This window comes from Carassius gibelio, chromosome B18 (assembly GCF_023724105.1).
Source record: "Carassius gibelio isolate Cgi1373 ecotype wild population from Czech Republic chromosome B18, carGib1.2-hapl.c, whole genome shotgun sequence".
NCBI lineage: Eukaryota > Metazoa > Chordata > Actinopteri > Cypriniformes > Cyprinidae > Carassius > Carassius gibelio.
Window position 1 is genome coordinate 22290688 of NC_068413.1, and position 17976 is coordinate 22308663.

At 42.4% G+C, this 17976-nt stretch overlaps 1 protein-coding gene across 1 annotated transcript in view; it reads right to left on the reverse strand.

Moving 5' to 3' along the window:
* LOC127976924 (short transient receptor potential channel 6-like) overlaps positions 1–17976 on the reverse strand; it is a 32867-nt gene that overhangs the window by 8346 nt on the left and 6545 nt on the right. Inside the window, exons 2-5 of the mRNA XM_052581503.1 lie at positions 3361–4123; positions 1469–1654; positions 458–622; positions 46–262 (exon numbers count right to left, since the gene is read on the reverse strand). Of these exons, the coding sequence (XP_052437463.1) occupies positions 46–262; positions 458–622; positions 1469–1654; positions 3361–4123 (1331 nt within the window). The remainder of the gene's footprint in view (positions 1–45; positions 263–457; positions 623–1468; positions 1655–3360; positions 4124–17976) is intronic.

Genomic DNA, 17976 nt, shown 5'->3' on the forward strand with positions numbered 1-17976 from the left:
CTTTTGATTTGTTGTTGTGTAACACACTGAGAGATGATGGCTGACCTACGACCCAGGAAATAATCAGCATTTCCATCCAGGTAAAAGGGGTGGTCTTCATGCGGAACAACTGGGACGGGTGGTCGTGGATGGTCATATTTGGTAAGAGAGATGTCCCTTGGAAACGGTCAGCAGCGTTCATAATGAGAAGGCCAAGAAAGATTGTGAAAGAAGCTGCGTGTGCCACAAATTTTAAGAAAGGACCATGTATAATCTTCCCCAACTGTAATTAAAAACATTGCAGAAAAACAAATAAAGAATGTTCTGAAATAATGTAATTTTACGAAGAAATCAAAAATGGCATTGTGTTCATCGTTTGATTTTCTTACTCATAATATAACAAACATGACAAACAAAAGAAATGCAGTGCTTTGGATGAATTCACAGTGACTAAAGGTTCAGGTTATTACAGTCTGACCTTGCTTGAGGGTGCTATCCAGTACAGTAAGGCCAGGATGGGAAGTCCAACCACCACCCCCAGAACCACCAGCAACTTGACAGCTGTGGTTTGCTGCCTGAGCCCTGACAGATTCTCATACCATATGGACAAAAGCTGCTGTTGGCAGTTTGGATGGGCTACAAACTGTGAGGGAAGCAGAGCAGGCAGAGATACAGTAAACAGATATGTTAGTGATTAAAGGAACACTGCACTATTTTTGACAATAGGCTCATTTCCAACTCCCCTAAGATTAAACAGCTGAGTTTTACCGTTTTTGAATACATTCAGCAATCTCCGGTTCTGAATAGTAGAGTGTTGCTTTAAGATGTTCCATTTCAGCACTTAAAGGGATAGTTCACCCAAAAATGTAAAATTCATTAAATTACCCTCATGTTGTTCCAAACCCAAAGGAGCATCATTCATCTTTGGAAAACCAATTAAGATATTTTTGATGAAATCTGAGAGTCTGGCTCTCCATAGACAGCAAGGATACTAACACGATCAAGGTACAGAAAGGTAGTAAGAACATTGTTGAAATGGTCCATGTGACATCAGTGGTTCAACTTTAATTGTATGTAGTTACAAGAATAATTTTTGTGTGCAAAGAAAACTAAAATAACTTTGTCCAACAATTCTTCTCCTCCACGTCACCCTAGTGTACCATTTTGGAGAGTATCACGTTCTTTTCCTGAAATAAGGGATGCATGTGATGCTGCCAACGTAAAACACGAATGCACTGCGCCTTGTTTACATTTAGAGGAGCATGCACACATGCGTTGTGGCACTCTATAAAATGGCACCCCAAGGTGACGTGGAGGAGAAGTTTTCTTTGGCACCCAAAATTTATTCTCGTAGAGAAATTAATAATGTAATTAACATCTTGGGGTCAACTATCCCTTTAATGCTACAATAGTTGAATAAGTACGCCTAATAATTATATAACTTACAGATATCACTGTGTGAAATAATAATATTTATTATGAAACCTACCTTTTTCAGCTCGTATTTGATGGCCAGTTTTAAGCGAACTAGATTAGGTCTGCCACCCTTGTCAAAGTGGCCACCTGCCACTGTGTCTCCATTTAGAATGGCTTCAACCTCCTCTGTATTCCGACACAGATCCAGAAGTCCAACTACAAAATCCTTACATTGCATAGACAGCTTTTGATAATCGTTCTGTAAAAGGAAATTATCATAGATCTATTTGTAAACATACTATTGTTCATACTTAGGCTTAGTGATTTGAACAAACTCATAAACCTAAGAATTAGCCTAAGCTTTGGCACATAACCTGTCCCACAACATGATGTGATTATACCTCACTGGAGGGTAAAAAAAATGGGCAAAGACTTTGAAGAAGGTTAGCATTGAAGAAGCAACAAGGCCCATATAGAGACTATCACAGAGATGGGGGATCCTGATAGAAAGCAATCTCTGAGGACCAACTACTAACACCCAGAACACCTAACAATGCCCTAGCAAACATCCAAATCAACCTAGAATTCACTGTGCAACAGTAACCCTCAAACTGATATAGCCATTAGCAAGCACCATTCATTTATCTTTAGTGACTTAATGAAAGTTATTGTAAAGTGTTACAAACACATTTCCTGGCATTATTAAGGTACCAGCCAGAGTTTGCCAATTGCAACATGATTATCCTTAATGCCTGCAAAGTGAATGTAACTGGCATGTTGTTATGTACGTTTTTTACTTTCTAGAGAGCAGTCGTACCATCTGTTAAAGACTCAGCAAACAAAACCTTCAACTCATTATTAATAATATAATTAAGAACTATGCCACCCACTCTATGGCAAAGGCTGCAGACTCACCAACTACCAAGCATGATTGTACACCCACATCCATATGCTCTCTGCATAAAAAGTTAAAAGTTAAATTAAAAACATAACTCAAACTCATTTGTCTAGCTGCTTGTCTTTTTCCTAATGTATTTTCTGCTTAATATTATTATTACTCTTTATCAATTGATATTACCCAATGAAATGCTTGGTCAAACCCCATTACTTTGTTGAAAATGACATACTGTATATCCTAATGAAACATAAAGGGGTCTTATGATGCAATTTAAATTTTTTGAGACTAAAGTCTCAAATCCAAAGAGATATTCTTTACAAAAGTTAAGACTCGTCCACACACCCCTAAAATGACTCGTTCTAACACGCCCCACATCTCTACATCACTATGTGGGAATATTTGCATAATGCCGGCCAGATGTTCAATCCAAGAATGAAAGCATACCATATATTTTCATTGTCCAGCCTGGGGTCATCACATGAGGTTGCCACAAGCCCAATGGACGTTCACTCAAGCCGGCCTCCACACACTCTAGGCCGCAGCTCACTCTAGACCATTGGCCTACACTCACTCAAGGCTGCGTTGTGTGACACTGTTTCATTGAGAAAGTGAAAATACTTTGTTTGGCCTTCCTAATGAGGACACGACTAGAAATCATGTTTATGTCACGTTTATAATTGGTTTTATGTTTATGTCTGGTCGACAAAGACCAGACAGGGCATCACAATATGTTATGGGGCGTAACATTTCCATCACACGCTTGAGGTATTCGGCCAATCACAATGCACTGGATAGCTGGCCAATCAGAGCACACCTCGCTTTTCAGACTGATGAGCCTTGTAAAAATCTGTTTTTCAGAAGGGGCATAGAGGAGAAACAATAATGTACAATATGTGGAAAATAATGTGTTGAACATTAAACCGCATAAACACATTATACCAAACACACAAAATAATGTTCTTTTTAGCAGCGTCATATGACCCCTTTAAGTTGGGATGAGAAATTATTTCATGTTCCATGTTCCAACAGAATCTTCATTTTCTTCTCTTATATACTATCATGCTCACCTTGAACTCTTTTTCTATGTTGGCCAGTACAGCCAGTTCATTGCTGAGCTCCAATGCCGTCAGTACCGGATCCTCGCTGGACAGGGAAAGGTAGGCAGGGCTTGCCAGCCCTTTGTAGGCATTGATTCTTGAACGCGAATGGCTAAAAGAGTCGTGCCTCTGGTGATAGAGGCAGCTGTTGCATTTGCAAAAGTAGTCATGTGGTCGTGCAATGTGGGCACCCTTTCTTAGCAGAATGTGCACAATCTCATATTCATGGCAATGAGAAGCTAGTATAATGGGTGTAATATCATGGGAAAACCGAGTGCCATCCTCATCATAGGCAAAGAAGTCGTCTTGCGTCTCTGCCTGGAGGGGGCTGCTAGTAAGTTTAGATGTGTCCGCAAAGGCTTGGTGGCCCAAAATGGCCTCCACAATACGAATGTAGCCTTTACTTATGGCTAAAAGCAGAGCGTCACCAACCCTGGCCAGGTTCTCTTTCCTCAGCAAGAGTTCAGTCACTTCCAGGTGCTCATTGGCAACCGCAAGCTGCAATGCATTCTGGCCCATGTAGTCCACACAGTTGAAATTAAGGTCTGGGAGTTCTTCTAGCATCCTACGGATGACAGGGATATTTCCATACTCTGCCGCCTCTAGGAAACGTTCTTCTGTTGGCGATAGACTATTGTAACGGGCATTAAACATGTAGGCCGGTCTCCGCATAGCCATGCGCCGGCTCTTAGCCAATGCATGCCTCTGAAAGTCATCATTGCTCCAGCTATTCCTACAGAGAGAAAATCAAATCACAAAACTTGTTTTAAACAGCTGCGGTCTCATTAGCAAAATTCCAGCTAAATTTTGTGGGGAAAAGGGTCCATTGACTTTTGTCCAAAAATATGAAGCACATATAGAAGTCACTAACTTACCCGTTGCAAAATCTGCTTTTGACCTGAATTTCTGATGCCATGGATTACTATTGAAATGACTGGACTATGCTTGTGAACATTTTCAGAATAGTGATAACTGTGAACAGTGTCAAAATGTCACCCTGTGTTTGAAATAAGCAACTCATTGGTATATTTCACCTGTGGCAATATTTCTGCTAAATAATGTTAAATTGCTTTTTGCACATTTTATATGAGTGGCACTCAGGCCTGGGGCTTGGGCAAAAGAAAGATTTTGTAAGTATAAGTGTATCTACTGTAGTTATATGGATGTTCTGCCATTAAGGTAGGGTAAAGTTAACCATAACTAGGGCTGGGATAAACGATTATTTTTTAACGATTAATCTAACGATTAATTTTTTCAGACCGATTGGATTTTGATTATCTCCCCATTAATTGACTACTAACAATTTATACATGTTGATTTACATATCTGAATGAAAAAAACATGAATTCCTTGAACATGATCCGACCATCACGTATATTCAGCACACATAAGGTAAACGTTTTGCAAATGTTTTTTAGAGAAATAAAAACAGGTTGACGAATCGATGCGCATATTTTGCATCTACGTATTTTTTGCGTCGACGTCACCGATGACCTCGATGCATTGTCCCAGCCCTAACCATAACTATTAAAAACAATCAAAAAAATGCTGAAATAACAAATATAAGCAATTATATGAAAACCTGAATTATAAGAAAAACTGAATAAAACCACATACTTAAGATAAAATCAGCTTTATTTTCAAAATATATTTGACTTAATTCACAGATTAACAAAGTTACAACAAGTTCACTGCAAGGAAAATACAGCAGAAAGCGACTTCTGTTTTGTTTGTTTTAAAGAACAGTGTTTTGTTGTTGTTGTGACTGTACACAAAAGTAGATTCTTTATAGCCTCACGTGTGCACACAACATAAGTTAGGCTTTAGCATATGGACATTGCAGGCTCTTCATTATCAAAATAAAATAAGCCAACCAAACATATAAAAAAGTAACACTACTCAATTTAAATAGTCCAAAATACAATCCATTGCATTCACCCACCAAATATTGAATGTACATTACATTACATTTACATTTAGTCATTTAGCATATGCTTTTATCCAAAGTGACTTACAAATGAGAACAATGGAAGCAATCAAAAACAACAAGAGAGCAATAATATATAAGTGCTATAACAAGTCTCAGTTAGCTTAAACGCAGTAAACGTAGCAAGGGCTTGGCAAAGTTGAGTTGAAGGTGATTGTCCTTTGTCCAGCAAGAAATGTCTGTTAGACAAGATGCAAGTGGCTACCGTAGGATCACCGGGATGGAATGAGAAGTAGAGTTGAGTGTCATCAGCATCAGGGCCAGCGCTCCGCACACGCACATCACGCACTGCGCGTAGGGCACCAAGTGCTTGGGGGGGCACCAAAAAATCTGGGTCGTGAAAAAATCATCACAATAGGCTACTAGTATAAATAACAAATAAAATATTTCTAAAAGCATGTTAATATACAAAAGCAATAAAAAAGTAATATAGGCCTAGACCAAATTAGTCGAGAAAAGGGTGAATCTCTGTGCCAGTCTCCCAGTCTCTTTTTCTTTTTACAGTAAAGCAAATAGTTAGTTTCCCTGGTAACGAGTTACTTTTATTATAGAGTAAATCAGTTACTAACTCATTTACTTTTTGGAACAAGTAGTGAGTAACTATAACTAATTACTTTTTTAAAGTGATGTTCCCAACACTGCTGATAGCTGATTTTGCATCTAGGAAATGTAGGCGTGTGCCTCTGTAGGGCCTCTGAGAACTGATGGTAGTGAAAATGTTTAATATAGTTCTATAGAATAGCAGAATGGTCTCTTTATAGAGATGTAGTCCCCCTGTTGAGTAATTTCTACTGTGCAGTTATGCATGGTTATTTGCAGTTTAAAATGTGCACTTTAAAATTCATACTTCATAAAATTCATACACTTATACCGTTATTTGCCCTAAGTTTTTTTGCACTTTTAACTTTCTGTGTTTACATTGTTCAGTTCCAATTATTCATTTGCAGCAGTTATTTTGGAAGTAAAGAGAACCTAACTAAGAAATTCTGAATGGTAGTTATTTCTTTGGTTGGTGGGTGGGTGGGTGGTTGGTTGGAGGGGGGCACCGCCAAGCATTTGTGCTTAGGGCACCCAAATGGCTAGCGCCGGCCCTGATCAGCATAGCAGTAATATAATATAATATAATATAATATAATATAATATAATATAATATAATAAACAAAAAAACAGATAGAATAGAAAAAGAATAGAGCAAACTAGTGACAGAGGTCTTTTTTATAATTGTATAATAAATGAAAAGAAAATAGAATACAAAAAGATTAGAAAGGTAGTTAGATTATTTTTATTATTTTTAAATAATAGAATTAGAATAGTGAATGCTAAAGTAAGGGGGTCAAATAAAGATGGAAAGAGATTTGTTTTAAGCTGATTCTTGAAGATGGCTAAGGACTCCGCTGCTCGGATTGAGTTGGACAGGTCATTCCACCAGGAGGGAAATTTAATTTAAAAGTCTGTTAAAGTAACTTTGTGCTTCTTTGGGATGACACAATCAAGCAACGTTCACTTGCAGAACGCAAGCTTCTAGAGGGCACATAAGTCTGGAGTATTGAACAATTACTTTGCTGATGTAAAGGATGATTTATGTGCACTGGACGAAGTTCAAAGCATAACAAATATGAGGATTCAAATACATCATAAATATGGAAACATTTTTGAGCGGATTCGTGCTGCATAAGAGAGGTAGGCTATGTGAGCCCGTTTTAGTTTCAGCAGCAATGAATTCTTTTTGGGTCGATGTTTAACTATTATTTTTCATATTTTTTTCTGAATACCGTTAAATTTAAAGGATTTGTTATGGAGTGAGAGGAACTAAAATAGCTTTTATCTTTTGTTTATCTTATTTATTGATAATGTTAGTAAACATTTAGCTTTATTTAACAGTATTTACATGTATGAATGTAATACGCTGTGCAAAGTTACGCAGTTTACCTGTTTTTGTTTTTTTAATTAAAAAACGCAACTTTATAAAAGGTTTTTAAACCATGCAGCAGATATTTTGAAATATCTTTAAAAATGTATGTTAAAAGTTGTCAACTTTTGTATGTGGTCAAACCCTGTCCATGTCTGTTTTGTCATTGTAACATAAGCAAATGTGAGATAAAAAAAGAATTTTCCTTAAGCAACCATGAAATTTGAACTTGTTCCCTTTCAGTCAGTCACTCTCAAGGTCACGTAGGTAATGACAGACGAATTGGGATCTTCCTTAGAGAAACCAATCCACTTTAAGTGTAAACTAAATGAGCCAATGCACATTGGCATACAATGATCACATCCAGCTGGCACTGATCGAAGTGCGAGTATATTTATGTACTCAGCTTTTTGCTTCGGAGCCGGGCAGTCATATCGTTCTGCTCCTGACTACTGAATTCCTGAATACTGAGAAAAGACTAAATGAGTTCAGCTCACTTTTTGAGAGCTCTTCGTGTTGGCGATATGGTTCTTCAATGGTGTTGGTTTCCCATGTCGAGTGGGTTGCACACATGGGGCTGTACTACACCCTGTTTCAGGCGGCCATCTTCCCTGTGTTCTTCAGCACCCTAAAAGAGCTGTATCCCTGAAAGTGCATTAATGGGTGCATCTTTTTATAGATGAAGTTGCATCTGAAATCCTTGACGTTGCGTCTTGCTACAGACAACATATCCCCCGTGCGTTTCTTAGGGTGCTGCTGCCCTCTGCCTGAATCGGATTGGGAAATCATGGCTATGCTTTCCTGGGCTATTCCCTGGTTATTTGGGGTGGCCTCTGTGCCATTCTGCCAGGAGGTGCATGAGGGGCTTACCAGGTCATGGATGTTACCTTTTCTGCCAGACTACGAACTGTTAACTTCTCCCTCATCACTCTGGACGGTTGTGTGGCTAGGGTGTATACGGGGTTCCACATGGTGGCGCAGTTGGTTGCAATGCAGTTGTGTCCTAGTAAGACCTCCACCCGGAAGGGCAAACCTTCCCTCCCCTCCTGGGTCTGTAGGTACTAGTCTTGTCTGTCTGGTGGTGGTTATTCGGCCTGTGGAGAAGCTGCCTCCTCCTTACACACTAAGGCGTTACTGCAGGTTCTTCAGGCTAAAACACTGAGGGACCTGCACTAAGGTGGATACAATCCAGAAGTTTTGAAAGAGCTCCGAACCACAATTGCGAGTTATCTAGGTTGTGCGATATCCACACTTGTGGTCCAGGAGCATCACCTCTGACTGTGTCTGGTAAACATGAGGGACGCTGACGAGTTTGGTTTCTCAAGGTCCCTGTGTCCCAGACCGGCCTCTTTGAAGATGCTGTCGAGAACATGGCCCAGCAGTTCTCGTCCACAGAGGAGCAGACTGACGTGATCTGAGACATCCTGCCCCGGGGGCCGCTGCTGCCTCCACTCGTCCACAACACCCTAGACTGCTCATCTGGCTGCAGCAGCCTTGAGCAAGCGGTGCCATGGAGCTGGGTCTAGGCAGGTCGCCTCGCCCGTCTAGGCCCCCATCAAACCTGGGGGTAAGCGTGTTGCACTGCACACTCAGACCTCTCTTTGGTCCCCTCACAGACCAGGTCCCTGCGTTCCATCTCGCTGCCACACTGCAAGTACGTCAGTGGTCCCGCTGGTCCAGCTTGTAAGGTGTCTGGGTGCCTTGTTACCCAACCAGTCTCGCTGGCTTCTGCAGACCATCATACTCAGCTATGCAATTCTGTTTCCCCGGCGTCCCCCCAAATTGAGCGCCATCTACTTCACATCAGTGAAGGTGGCCAATGCTCCTGTCTTGCATATGGAGATCTCTGTCCAACTGGCGAAGGATGCAATAGATCCGATCCCTCCAGCCAATATGAAGATGGGGTTTTACAACCCCTACTTCACTGTTCCTAAGAAAGGGGGTTGGTTACGACCGATTTTGGACCTGCTTGTCTTGAACTGGGCACAACATGGTTACTGTTTAAGATGTAGACACAAATGCATTTTCGGGTGCACGCGTCCCCAACATTGGTTTGCAGCAATTGACCTGAAAGATGCATACTTTCATGTTTCGATCCTTCCACATCACAGACCACTGGTGCAGATCGCATTCGAAGGGTGAGCATATCAGTACAAGGTCCTGCCCTTCCGGCTGTTTGCATTCTCAACTACCTTGATGACTGGCTCATTCTAGCTCAGTCTCAGGATTAGTTTTGCGAACACATGGACTTGGTTCTCTCACACCTCAGCCAGTTGGGCCTTCGGGTCAATTGGTAAAAGTACAAACATTCCTCAACGCAGAGGATCTCTTTTCTTGGTAGTTGAATTCGGTTGACAGCACGCCTCACGCAGGAACATGCTCAGTCATTGTGGAACTGACTGAATATGGTCAAGAGCAGGATGGTGGTCCCACTGAAACAGTTTCAGAGGCTCCTGGGGCATATGGCAGCTGCAGTGGCCACTGGGGCTGCTTAATATGAGACCGCTGCAATACTGGCTCCATGGCCGAGTCCCAAGATGGATGTAGCAAAGCAGAACTCACTGGGTCCAAGTCACACCAGCCTGCTGCCAAACCTTCACCCCATTGCAGACCTTGCATTTCTCCAGGCAGGAGTGCGCCTGGAACAAGTCTTCAGGCATGCCACTACCACTGGCTGGGGGCCACGTACGATGGGCATGCAGTGTCGGGGGTTGGACAGGCCCCCAACTGCACTGGCATATCAACTGCCTAGAGTTGTTAGTTGTTAGACAAGGTGGTCTCCGCTCCTGTCGCATGTCACAACTTGTCCGCCACCTCCTCCTATGCCATTCATATAGTCTGAACAACCATACAGCTGACTAGCTGTCACTAGCTGCCCTCCCTGGAAAATAGAGACTCCCCCAGACGGTCTAGCTGGCACCCGGCTGGCCGTGGGGCCTGCGCAGGAGGCTCACGCTGGACACTGGAAGGGGCAGCATCTATGGCGTTTTGGTAGAGATCCCAATTCGTCGGTCATTACTAGACTTGTGCCGGTATTCAGTAATGCAATATATCACGGTAATGAATATGCACAATATTGTTATTGTGGGCACTTCTAAATACCATGAATAATTATATATTACAAATTATTCCGAATTTGGAATGCATTTTAAGAATACTATTCCCATCAACTGGTAAAAATGCACAACACCGCTGCATGCTGCTTGAAAGACTGCTCTGATGTAAACAAGCACGTAAGAGAAGCACATCCCTTATGAAAAATAACCATGGATTTACTATAGGAAAACTGTAGTAACCCATGGTTTTTTGGCGTGTTGACTACCATTTGTATAACCACAGATTTACTACAAATACCATGGTTAAACTATGGTTAATTTAGCAAAACCATGGTTAATTTGTGGTTACCATGGTTTAACTATAGTAACCATGGTTTTTTGGTTTTATTTGTAGTAAAACCATGGTTAATTTTTCATAAGGGATGGAGGAACATGTGAGAGACGGCTAAAAGAAAGCACATTCACTCTCTGACAGCAGATGGCGCTAAACTGCAGAAAATGCAGTCCTTACCCTTGAAACACCACAAATAAACCAGCTGACCTACTTTCTAAAACATATTTAATAATTTTAAATCAGATTTGTGTATTTGCTATGATGTTCATCACATTGTCAAATACTTAAGTATTAAGTCTTAATAGGCTATTTTAATGTGGACTACAACATGACATTAAAATTGTTTGAAAGTTTTTTTTATTTTTTATGTTAATTTACATTTTACATTGGGGCTTCATTTTTAACATTAGTTAATTTATTAGGTAACAAACTGACAATGAAAAATTATTCTGAACATTCATTCATCTTAGGTATTCCAATATTTAATAACACGTTGATAAAATCTAAAGTTGCAACTTTATTTAATGAGCTAACATGAACTAAAACTTTAATTTTTTAACAAAGATTAATAACTTCTGTAGCAAATGTAGCTATTGCTCATTGTGAATTTTAATGGTGAACTAAAGAGATCTTATTGTAAAGTGATACTAATGGGTCTTTATAGTTCTTTTGCACTTTAATCAGTGCAAAACTTTTAACTTTATATATTTTTCTGTATTGCTTTATTGTATTTAAATATTCAGTTATTTTTGTTATAAGGAAAACAGTTTTAACCTTTTATGCTGTATTATGAGCACTTTTTTAAAACTAAATTTCAATACCATGATAATACCATTTACCGTGATAAAAGCCTGAGTAATTAATCGCAAAAGGAATGTTTGATACTGGTGTAAGGGAAACAGGTCAATTTAGCTCAAAGGGAATCATTTAAGATTTTAAAGGGAATTTGAACAGAATCACTGTTTCACGGCTGCTCACGGAGACGCGCCTGCGGTTCAGTGAACGAGCCGTTTAACATCAAATCTGCGCTGGATACTAATATCCAAACTATAGTGAAAACACTATCAATTAGCACAGTAACAAGATCGACAGTTTAAGACATTAACTTGTAAGCACAAAACACAAGATACTTCTCTTTTCAATATGAATAAGGCTTTATTAGATAAATCTAAGACATATAAACTAATCTAACACATAAACGCACGCACACACACATTCACACAAGTTGCAGGAAGGTCGAAAGTTAGGGAAAGACGAGTTTAAGAGAATGGAAATATGGAATCCCAAGTTAACAGCAATACGTTAAATTGCATAAACATGAACAACCATCAATCACGTAATTAGCGCTCGCATTGAGTTCCTCAATGAGGTTAAAATTATATTAGATACACCAGTAAAGGTCACAGTCTGGAGGTAAAGTTACTTGCATCTCCTGTGAAGAAGGAGCCTCGGTGAAAGGGCTATCCCGAGGTCGTTGATTGGCTGGAAGTTCAGTCTCTGAAGTGACGTCTTGGGAAGCCCGTGGTTGTTGGGCGTTGGCTGAAAGTGCAGAGTCGTGTTCGCTGGTTGAAGTTGAATGGACGTTACAAAACTTAACTCAGAACACGAAACTCTCAAACGGAAAAGAAAAGAAATAAAGTTTGACGAGACTAGGTTGTGTTCCTTCTCATAGTAGCAGCAGGCAGGCACGCTGGAACCGCGCTCAAAGAACAATGATGACTACCGCATGGCTAGATGCTACAAGCTAAAGCTAGGTAGCAAAGCTACAAGCTAAAAGCTAAGAGCAGGCATGACTGATAGCACGAGCAATGCTAGAACTAAAAGCCGACATGGCTAATAGCAGCAGCTAGACTAGAACTAAAAGCAGACTAAAAGCCGACATGGCTAATAGCAGCAGGCAGACTAAAAGCAAGGCATGACTAAAAGCGAAATTACATCGTGTCCAAAGTATTTAAAACTTCCTGTTGGCCACCCCTCAAATGTTGCCTTGACCAATCAGATATGTTCTTGAGTCTTGGGTATCATAAATCATTTGTTTATCTTACCAAGCATGTGGTTCTTGCCTCACAGGGTCTAATTTTGGACATGATTCCTATAACATGATTATGATATATTTTACAAATAAATGATTGTCAGGGCAATATCAAGCAAGAAAATTCAATCACACACATATCAAACACGACTATGTACCCTTCAGCTATACCATAGTCATTTAAAAAAAACATACACGATAAGTGATTATAACATGATAGTCAAATGTGTGGGTTACACGTAAATGAATATGGAGTTAAGCAATAGAATGATTCATTCATAAGTCTTTTTTGAGTTCATTCTGGTCCATATATAATGTATAAAAAGGGTTTCTTTGCCATTCTCTGGCAAAGGACTTTTCTGTGAAGACAAAGGTTTAAAGCCCTTCCCCCTTAGGAATTTCAGTCTGGTTTCACTGGCTGGGGGGGGAAGTCAATGCAAGTATTTAACTTGATCTCCTGGGTTTACATGTGATGTCCAGCGTTGCATTCCAATCACGAACAATAAATTTGACAATCTCTTCTTTGAATTAAAATTGTCAATAATTGTTCTATTGGTGTTAATGTTGAAAGCTGTTGTGTGAACAAGTTGGTTGGTTGGTTATCTTGTTTGGTTCCTGTGGCACTAGAACTGATTTATGACTTCCTGAGGAATTCAGCTCATGTTTCAATGCACACAGCTCTGATAGACTCTTTGATTTGTCTGATTTGACTCATTTCTGCTACACTGGCATATCCCTAGTCATTACCAAGGTTACCAACTGAAAGAGAATGTCTCTGGTACATATGTAACCTTGTTCCCTGAAGGAACATTTCTTTCATTCTCTGAAGGAAATGTTTACTTGTGAATGCACAAAGAGACGTGGGAACCGGAGCAAGGCCGGTGGAGTGATTGGGAAATGAGCGACACCTGCTCGACCATACCTGTCTCTAGTCCCATGGGGAAAAATGGAGGGATATAAAACTGGAGCGACGACAGTGACGGACGAGAGAGGACCATGCCTGGGCTTTATTTTGTGTTTGGTTTTTATTTGTACGCGTCAGTCGTCCATGAGGGGCTGACACGCTGTTTTGTGTTTATTTTATTATTAAAGCTTTCATTTGATTGTCTGCCGGTTCACGCCTCCTTCTTCCCGATGATTTACGAAGCTTTTATCGTTACAGCATTATTTGCTTCTTAACATTAAATACATCTTTTGTACAATATCATACACAGTTATTATGTAAAATACTTGTATGTTGTTGTTGTTTTTTTTAAATATATAGCAAAATGAAAATAAAGTCATATTTTTTCCATTGAGCTCACAAGGGTTGGAAATGATGCCTTCTTTGTATTATAGAGGTGTCAAGTAACGAAGTACAAATACTTCGTTACCTTACTTAAGTAGAAATTTTGGGTATCTATAGTTTAATGGAGTAGTTATTTTTCAGCCGATTTTTTACTTCTACTCCTTACATTTTCACCCAATTATCTGTACTTTCTTCTCCTTACATTTTAAAAATAGGTTCGTTACTGCTATTTCATTTCGGCTTGTTTTCATTCCGGCTTGTCATCATTCAAAAAAAAAAAACCTAGCCAGATAAATCGCGCCATCCAGATGGAGTGAATTTGATTATGGTTGGATGAGAAATATAAACATATACCATTCGGACACCCTATTGGTTTGTATGTGATCCATCGCACCTGCACATAACACAAATCACATCACACTCCAGCAAGGACATATATCAATTAATCGCATGATAAAAAAAAATTTCCTCGATAATTTTTCCGGCCTCGATAATTTCTTTTTACATTTTTTATTTAAAAAAAGTAACATCTCATGATGTGGGGTTAGTCTGGAGCGCAGCCTGTGGACAGCCTGTGGCAGAAAACCCCCTTTTCGATGGCACAGATGTCCCGGGAATAAAGAGACTAAATAACGTCTCGCTAGAGTGGCCATTGTACTTGCACTATTTCTTTATTTTAGTACCGTGCAGAATATTTAGCAAGTAACTTCGTTGCCCTTTCTATCGAAATGGGCCTACTTTTCGCTCGCTTCATTTGGCTTGCTCAATGTCTGTAGGCGTGTAGGCGTGTGGTTGCGTGTGTCAACATGATAGTATTAGGGACCACTCACGTCGCACCTAAAAACACGTGGAAACTGCTAGGCACGTTGTTTTCTCCTTCTTTCCAAAGCATTCAGGAAGTTGCGCTCCTGAGGCGTCTGTCGTTGCTAAGCATCCATCAGCTGCGATATAAGTTACAATGAGGACATTTCAGTAATGGATTTCCACCACCGAAAAACCCTTGCTGTACTCTGTTACAAGATTTATTTATGAAGAAAAATAAAAAAACCTCATTTTTCAAAAACAACAGGTAATTTCCCTCCGAAGGAAGCTGATTGAGTTGGTTCTTGTTGCATGACCTGGTGCGCTTGCGTCATACTGAAAAGCTGAGATGTTTTTAACTAGATGTGGTGCGGACGGGCCTGGAAAAACGAGTGCGTCGCAACCGCCTTTGCTTCCATTATGAGCGTGCATACCGCATTTGAAATAACGAACTTGAGCACCCAAAAGGCGCGATATGTGAACTTCATCGGTCAAAATGATTACTTTCGGTTAACAGTTAAACGGTCAATATGAGCATCCTTAAAGAGCCAGTAAGATGAAAATTCTAAGCTTCCTGTCACTGTTTATAAGTCCTGTATAATAGGTTTAAATCCATCTAAGGTTAAAAAACATGGTCATTTTGTCAAAATATCATTTTAAAATTACCTCAATTCTCAGAGATCCCCAAACGGTTCGCGCAAAGCTGTTCTAAAGATTCAGTTTCCTTAAACCCCACCTTTCGGTAGCATACTGTGTTCCCTATCTGTCGGTCACTACGAGTTATGTCGACCGACAAATGGGGTCTCACTTGGGAGGCCAATCATCTCTGATTTTAAGAGAAAACGCCAATGAAATTGGCAAGTGGATTAACACACCTGAGCCACTCCCCGTGCCAGCGGGTATAAATAGGGCGACAGGTGCATCCACTCATTAGATTTTTGCTTTGGAGCCGAGTGGTTGTATGAAAGCTGTTATACTCCACAAAGCCATTCATCTGCTGTGTCGGGAAGCTGTTCTGGTTGGCGGTACGGCGCAAACAGCGGTGTCCCTTTCAGCGATTCCCCTGGGCGCTTCAACTAAGAGAGCAGATTTCCTAAAAGAGCAAATCGCGGACGATTCGCGTCTTTTTCAAGACGCCGTTTCGTCCGCGTCCTTCTGGATGCGGTCGTTTCCTGTTCTCTGACAACGGCCACGTTCGCTCTCTTCCGTGTCTGGGCATTCAGCACGCTGAAGGCCAATCGTGGATGGTTCATGCACGCACTGTGTGTGTGACCATGGCAACGCTGTGATCGCGTCTCCCCTTTCTTAAAGGGAAGGGAGCAGACCCCTCTGTCACTACCCGTTCTGGTTTCTCTGTCTCGAGCAGAGGACCGCCGGCTAGTGCTCTGGGAGATTTGAAGGTGACAGTGAGAGCTTCTCCGCCGGGCCACGCCCCACGGACCTCTTACCCCTTCCGCAGTGTTTGTCCTGTGCAGCTGCTGGGTGATTTTGCTGGGCTGTCTTATGGCAGTCCCAACGGGTCATTCAGTTTGCCGCCGGAGATCAGATGTCGATTGCAGCATCGGGGATGGGCTGTTGACCTCTGTGGATGAAGATTCGGCGGGGCTGCCCCCCTCGGGTGTTGTCGCCACTGCCGAATTGGACCCAGAGTTGACAACCGTGCTTGCCCGGGCAGCTGTGAGCATCAGGATGGAGGTGAATGCACCGCCCAGCCCTGAGTGCTCATGGCTGTTTGATTGGTTCTCGGTGTGGAGCGCGACTCACAACCGCGTTTTACTCTGGTTCCTTTCTTCCCGGATGTGCATGGGGAAGTGATGTAGTCGTGGATGGCCCCTTTTACGGCCGGAAGCAGCTCATTTCGTTCCTCCGTCCTCACTACCCTCGATGGCGAGGCAGCTAGGGGTGTGTTGACATTCCCCAGCAGGAGAGTGCGATTGCGGTGCACTTGTGTCTGCAAAACGCCGCCACTGGGAGGGATAGTCCGCGCCCCTCACCCAAGGCCTGTAAGCTGTCGGCCGCGCTCGCTACCAAGGCTTACAGTGCTGCGGGCCAAGCTGTCTCTGCTTTGCATGCCATGGCTATCCTGCAAACCCAACAAGCCAAGGCTTTAACAATGCACGAGGGTAGGACCAACCCGAGGTTGATGCAGGAGCTGCGCATGGCGACTGACCTCCCCCTTCTGGGTGACGGAAGTCACAACGCAGTCCCTCGGGTAGGCGATGTCCACTCTGGTGGTTCAGTAGTGCCGTTTCAGGTTCAGCCTGGTCTGTATGAGAGACATTGACAAAGTGCATTTTCTCGATGCTCCCATGTCCCAGGCTGTCCTGTGTGGCGACGCTGTCAGGGGCTGTGCCCAGTAGTTCCTGACAGAACAACAGCAGACTGAGGCCATACAGCACATCTTGCCACGACGTGATCCTCCGGTTGCCACCATTCCATCGCAGGCAGTGCCTCAGCCTGCTCGTCGCCGAGGGCGCCCCCCTGCGTCCTCCACACCAGCTCCGCCCCGTGCTGAGAGTTCTTCGAGGCCGGCGCGTCGAGCCCCGCGCAGGAGAGCGGCCACTTCAGCACTAGTTACACTCCCGAGTCCCGAGATGGGCATGGCGCCGCGGTACACATCGTGTCACCACCACACTGATGTGTCGCCGCCTATTCAGTCCTTGGTCGGACCTTGCTTTTCTACGGGCCGGCGTGCCCTTAGAACAAGTGTCCCGGCACGTTGTTGTCACAACAGATGCCTCCAACTCGGGCTGGGGCGCGACATGCAACGGGCAGGCAGCTTCAGGGTCCTGGACAGGACCTCGACTGCTGTGGCACATCAACTGCCTGGAGTTGCTGGCAGTGCATCTAGCTTTGCGACGGTTTCGTCCGCTAGTGCTGGACAAGCACGTGTTGGTCCGCACGGACAACACTGCGGCTGTGTCGTACATCAACCGACAAGGTGGTTTACGATCACGTCGCATGTCTCAACTCGCCTGTCATCTCCTCCTCTGGAGTCAGACGTGGCTCAAGTCGCTGCGCGCTGTCCACATCCCGGGGGAGCTCAATCGTGCAGCCGACGCGCTCTCACGACAGCTCACTTTCTCCGGGGAATGGCGACTCCATCCCCAGACGGTCCAGCTGATCTGGAGTCGATTCAGGGAAGCCCAGGTAGACCTGTTTGCTTCCCACGAGTCCTC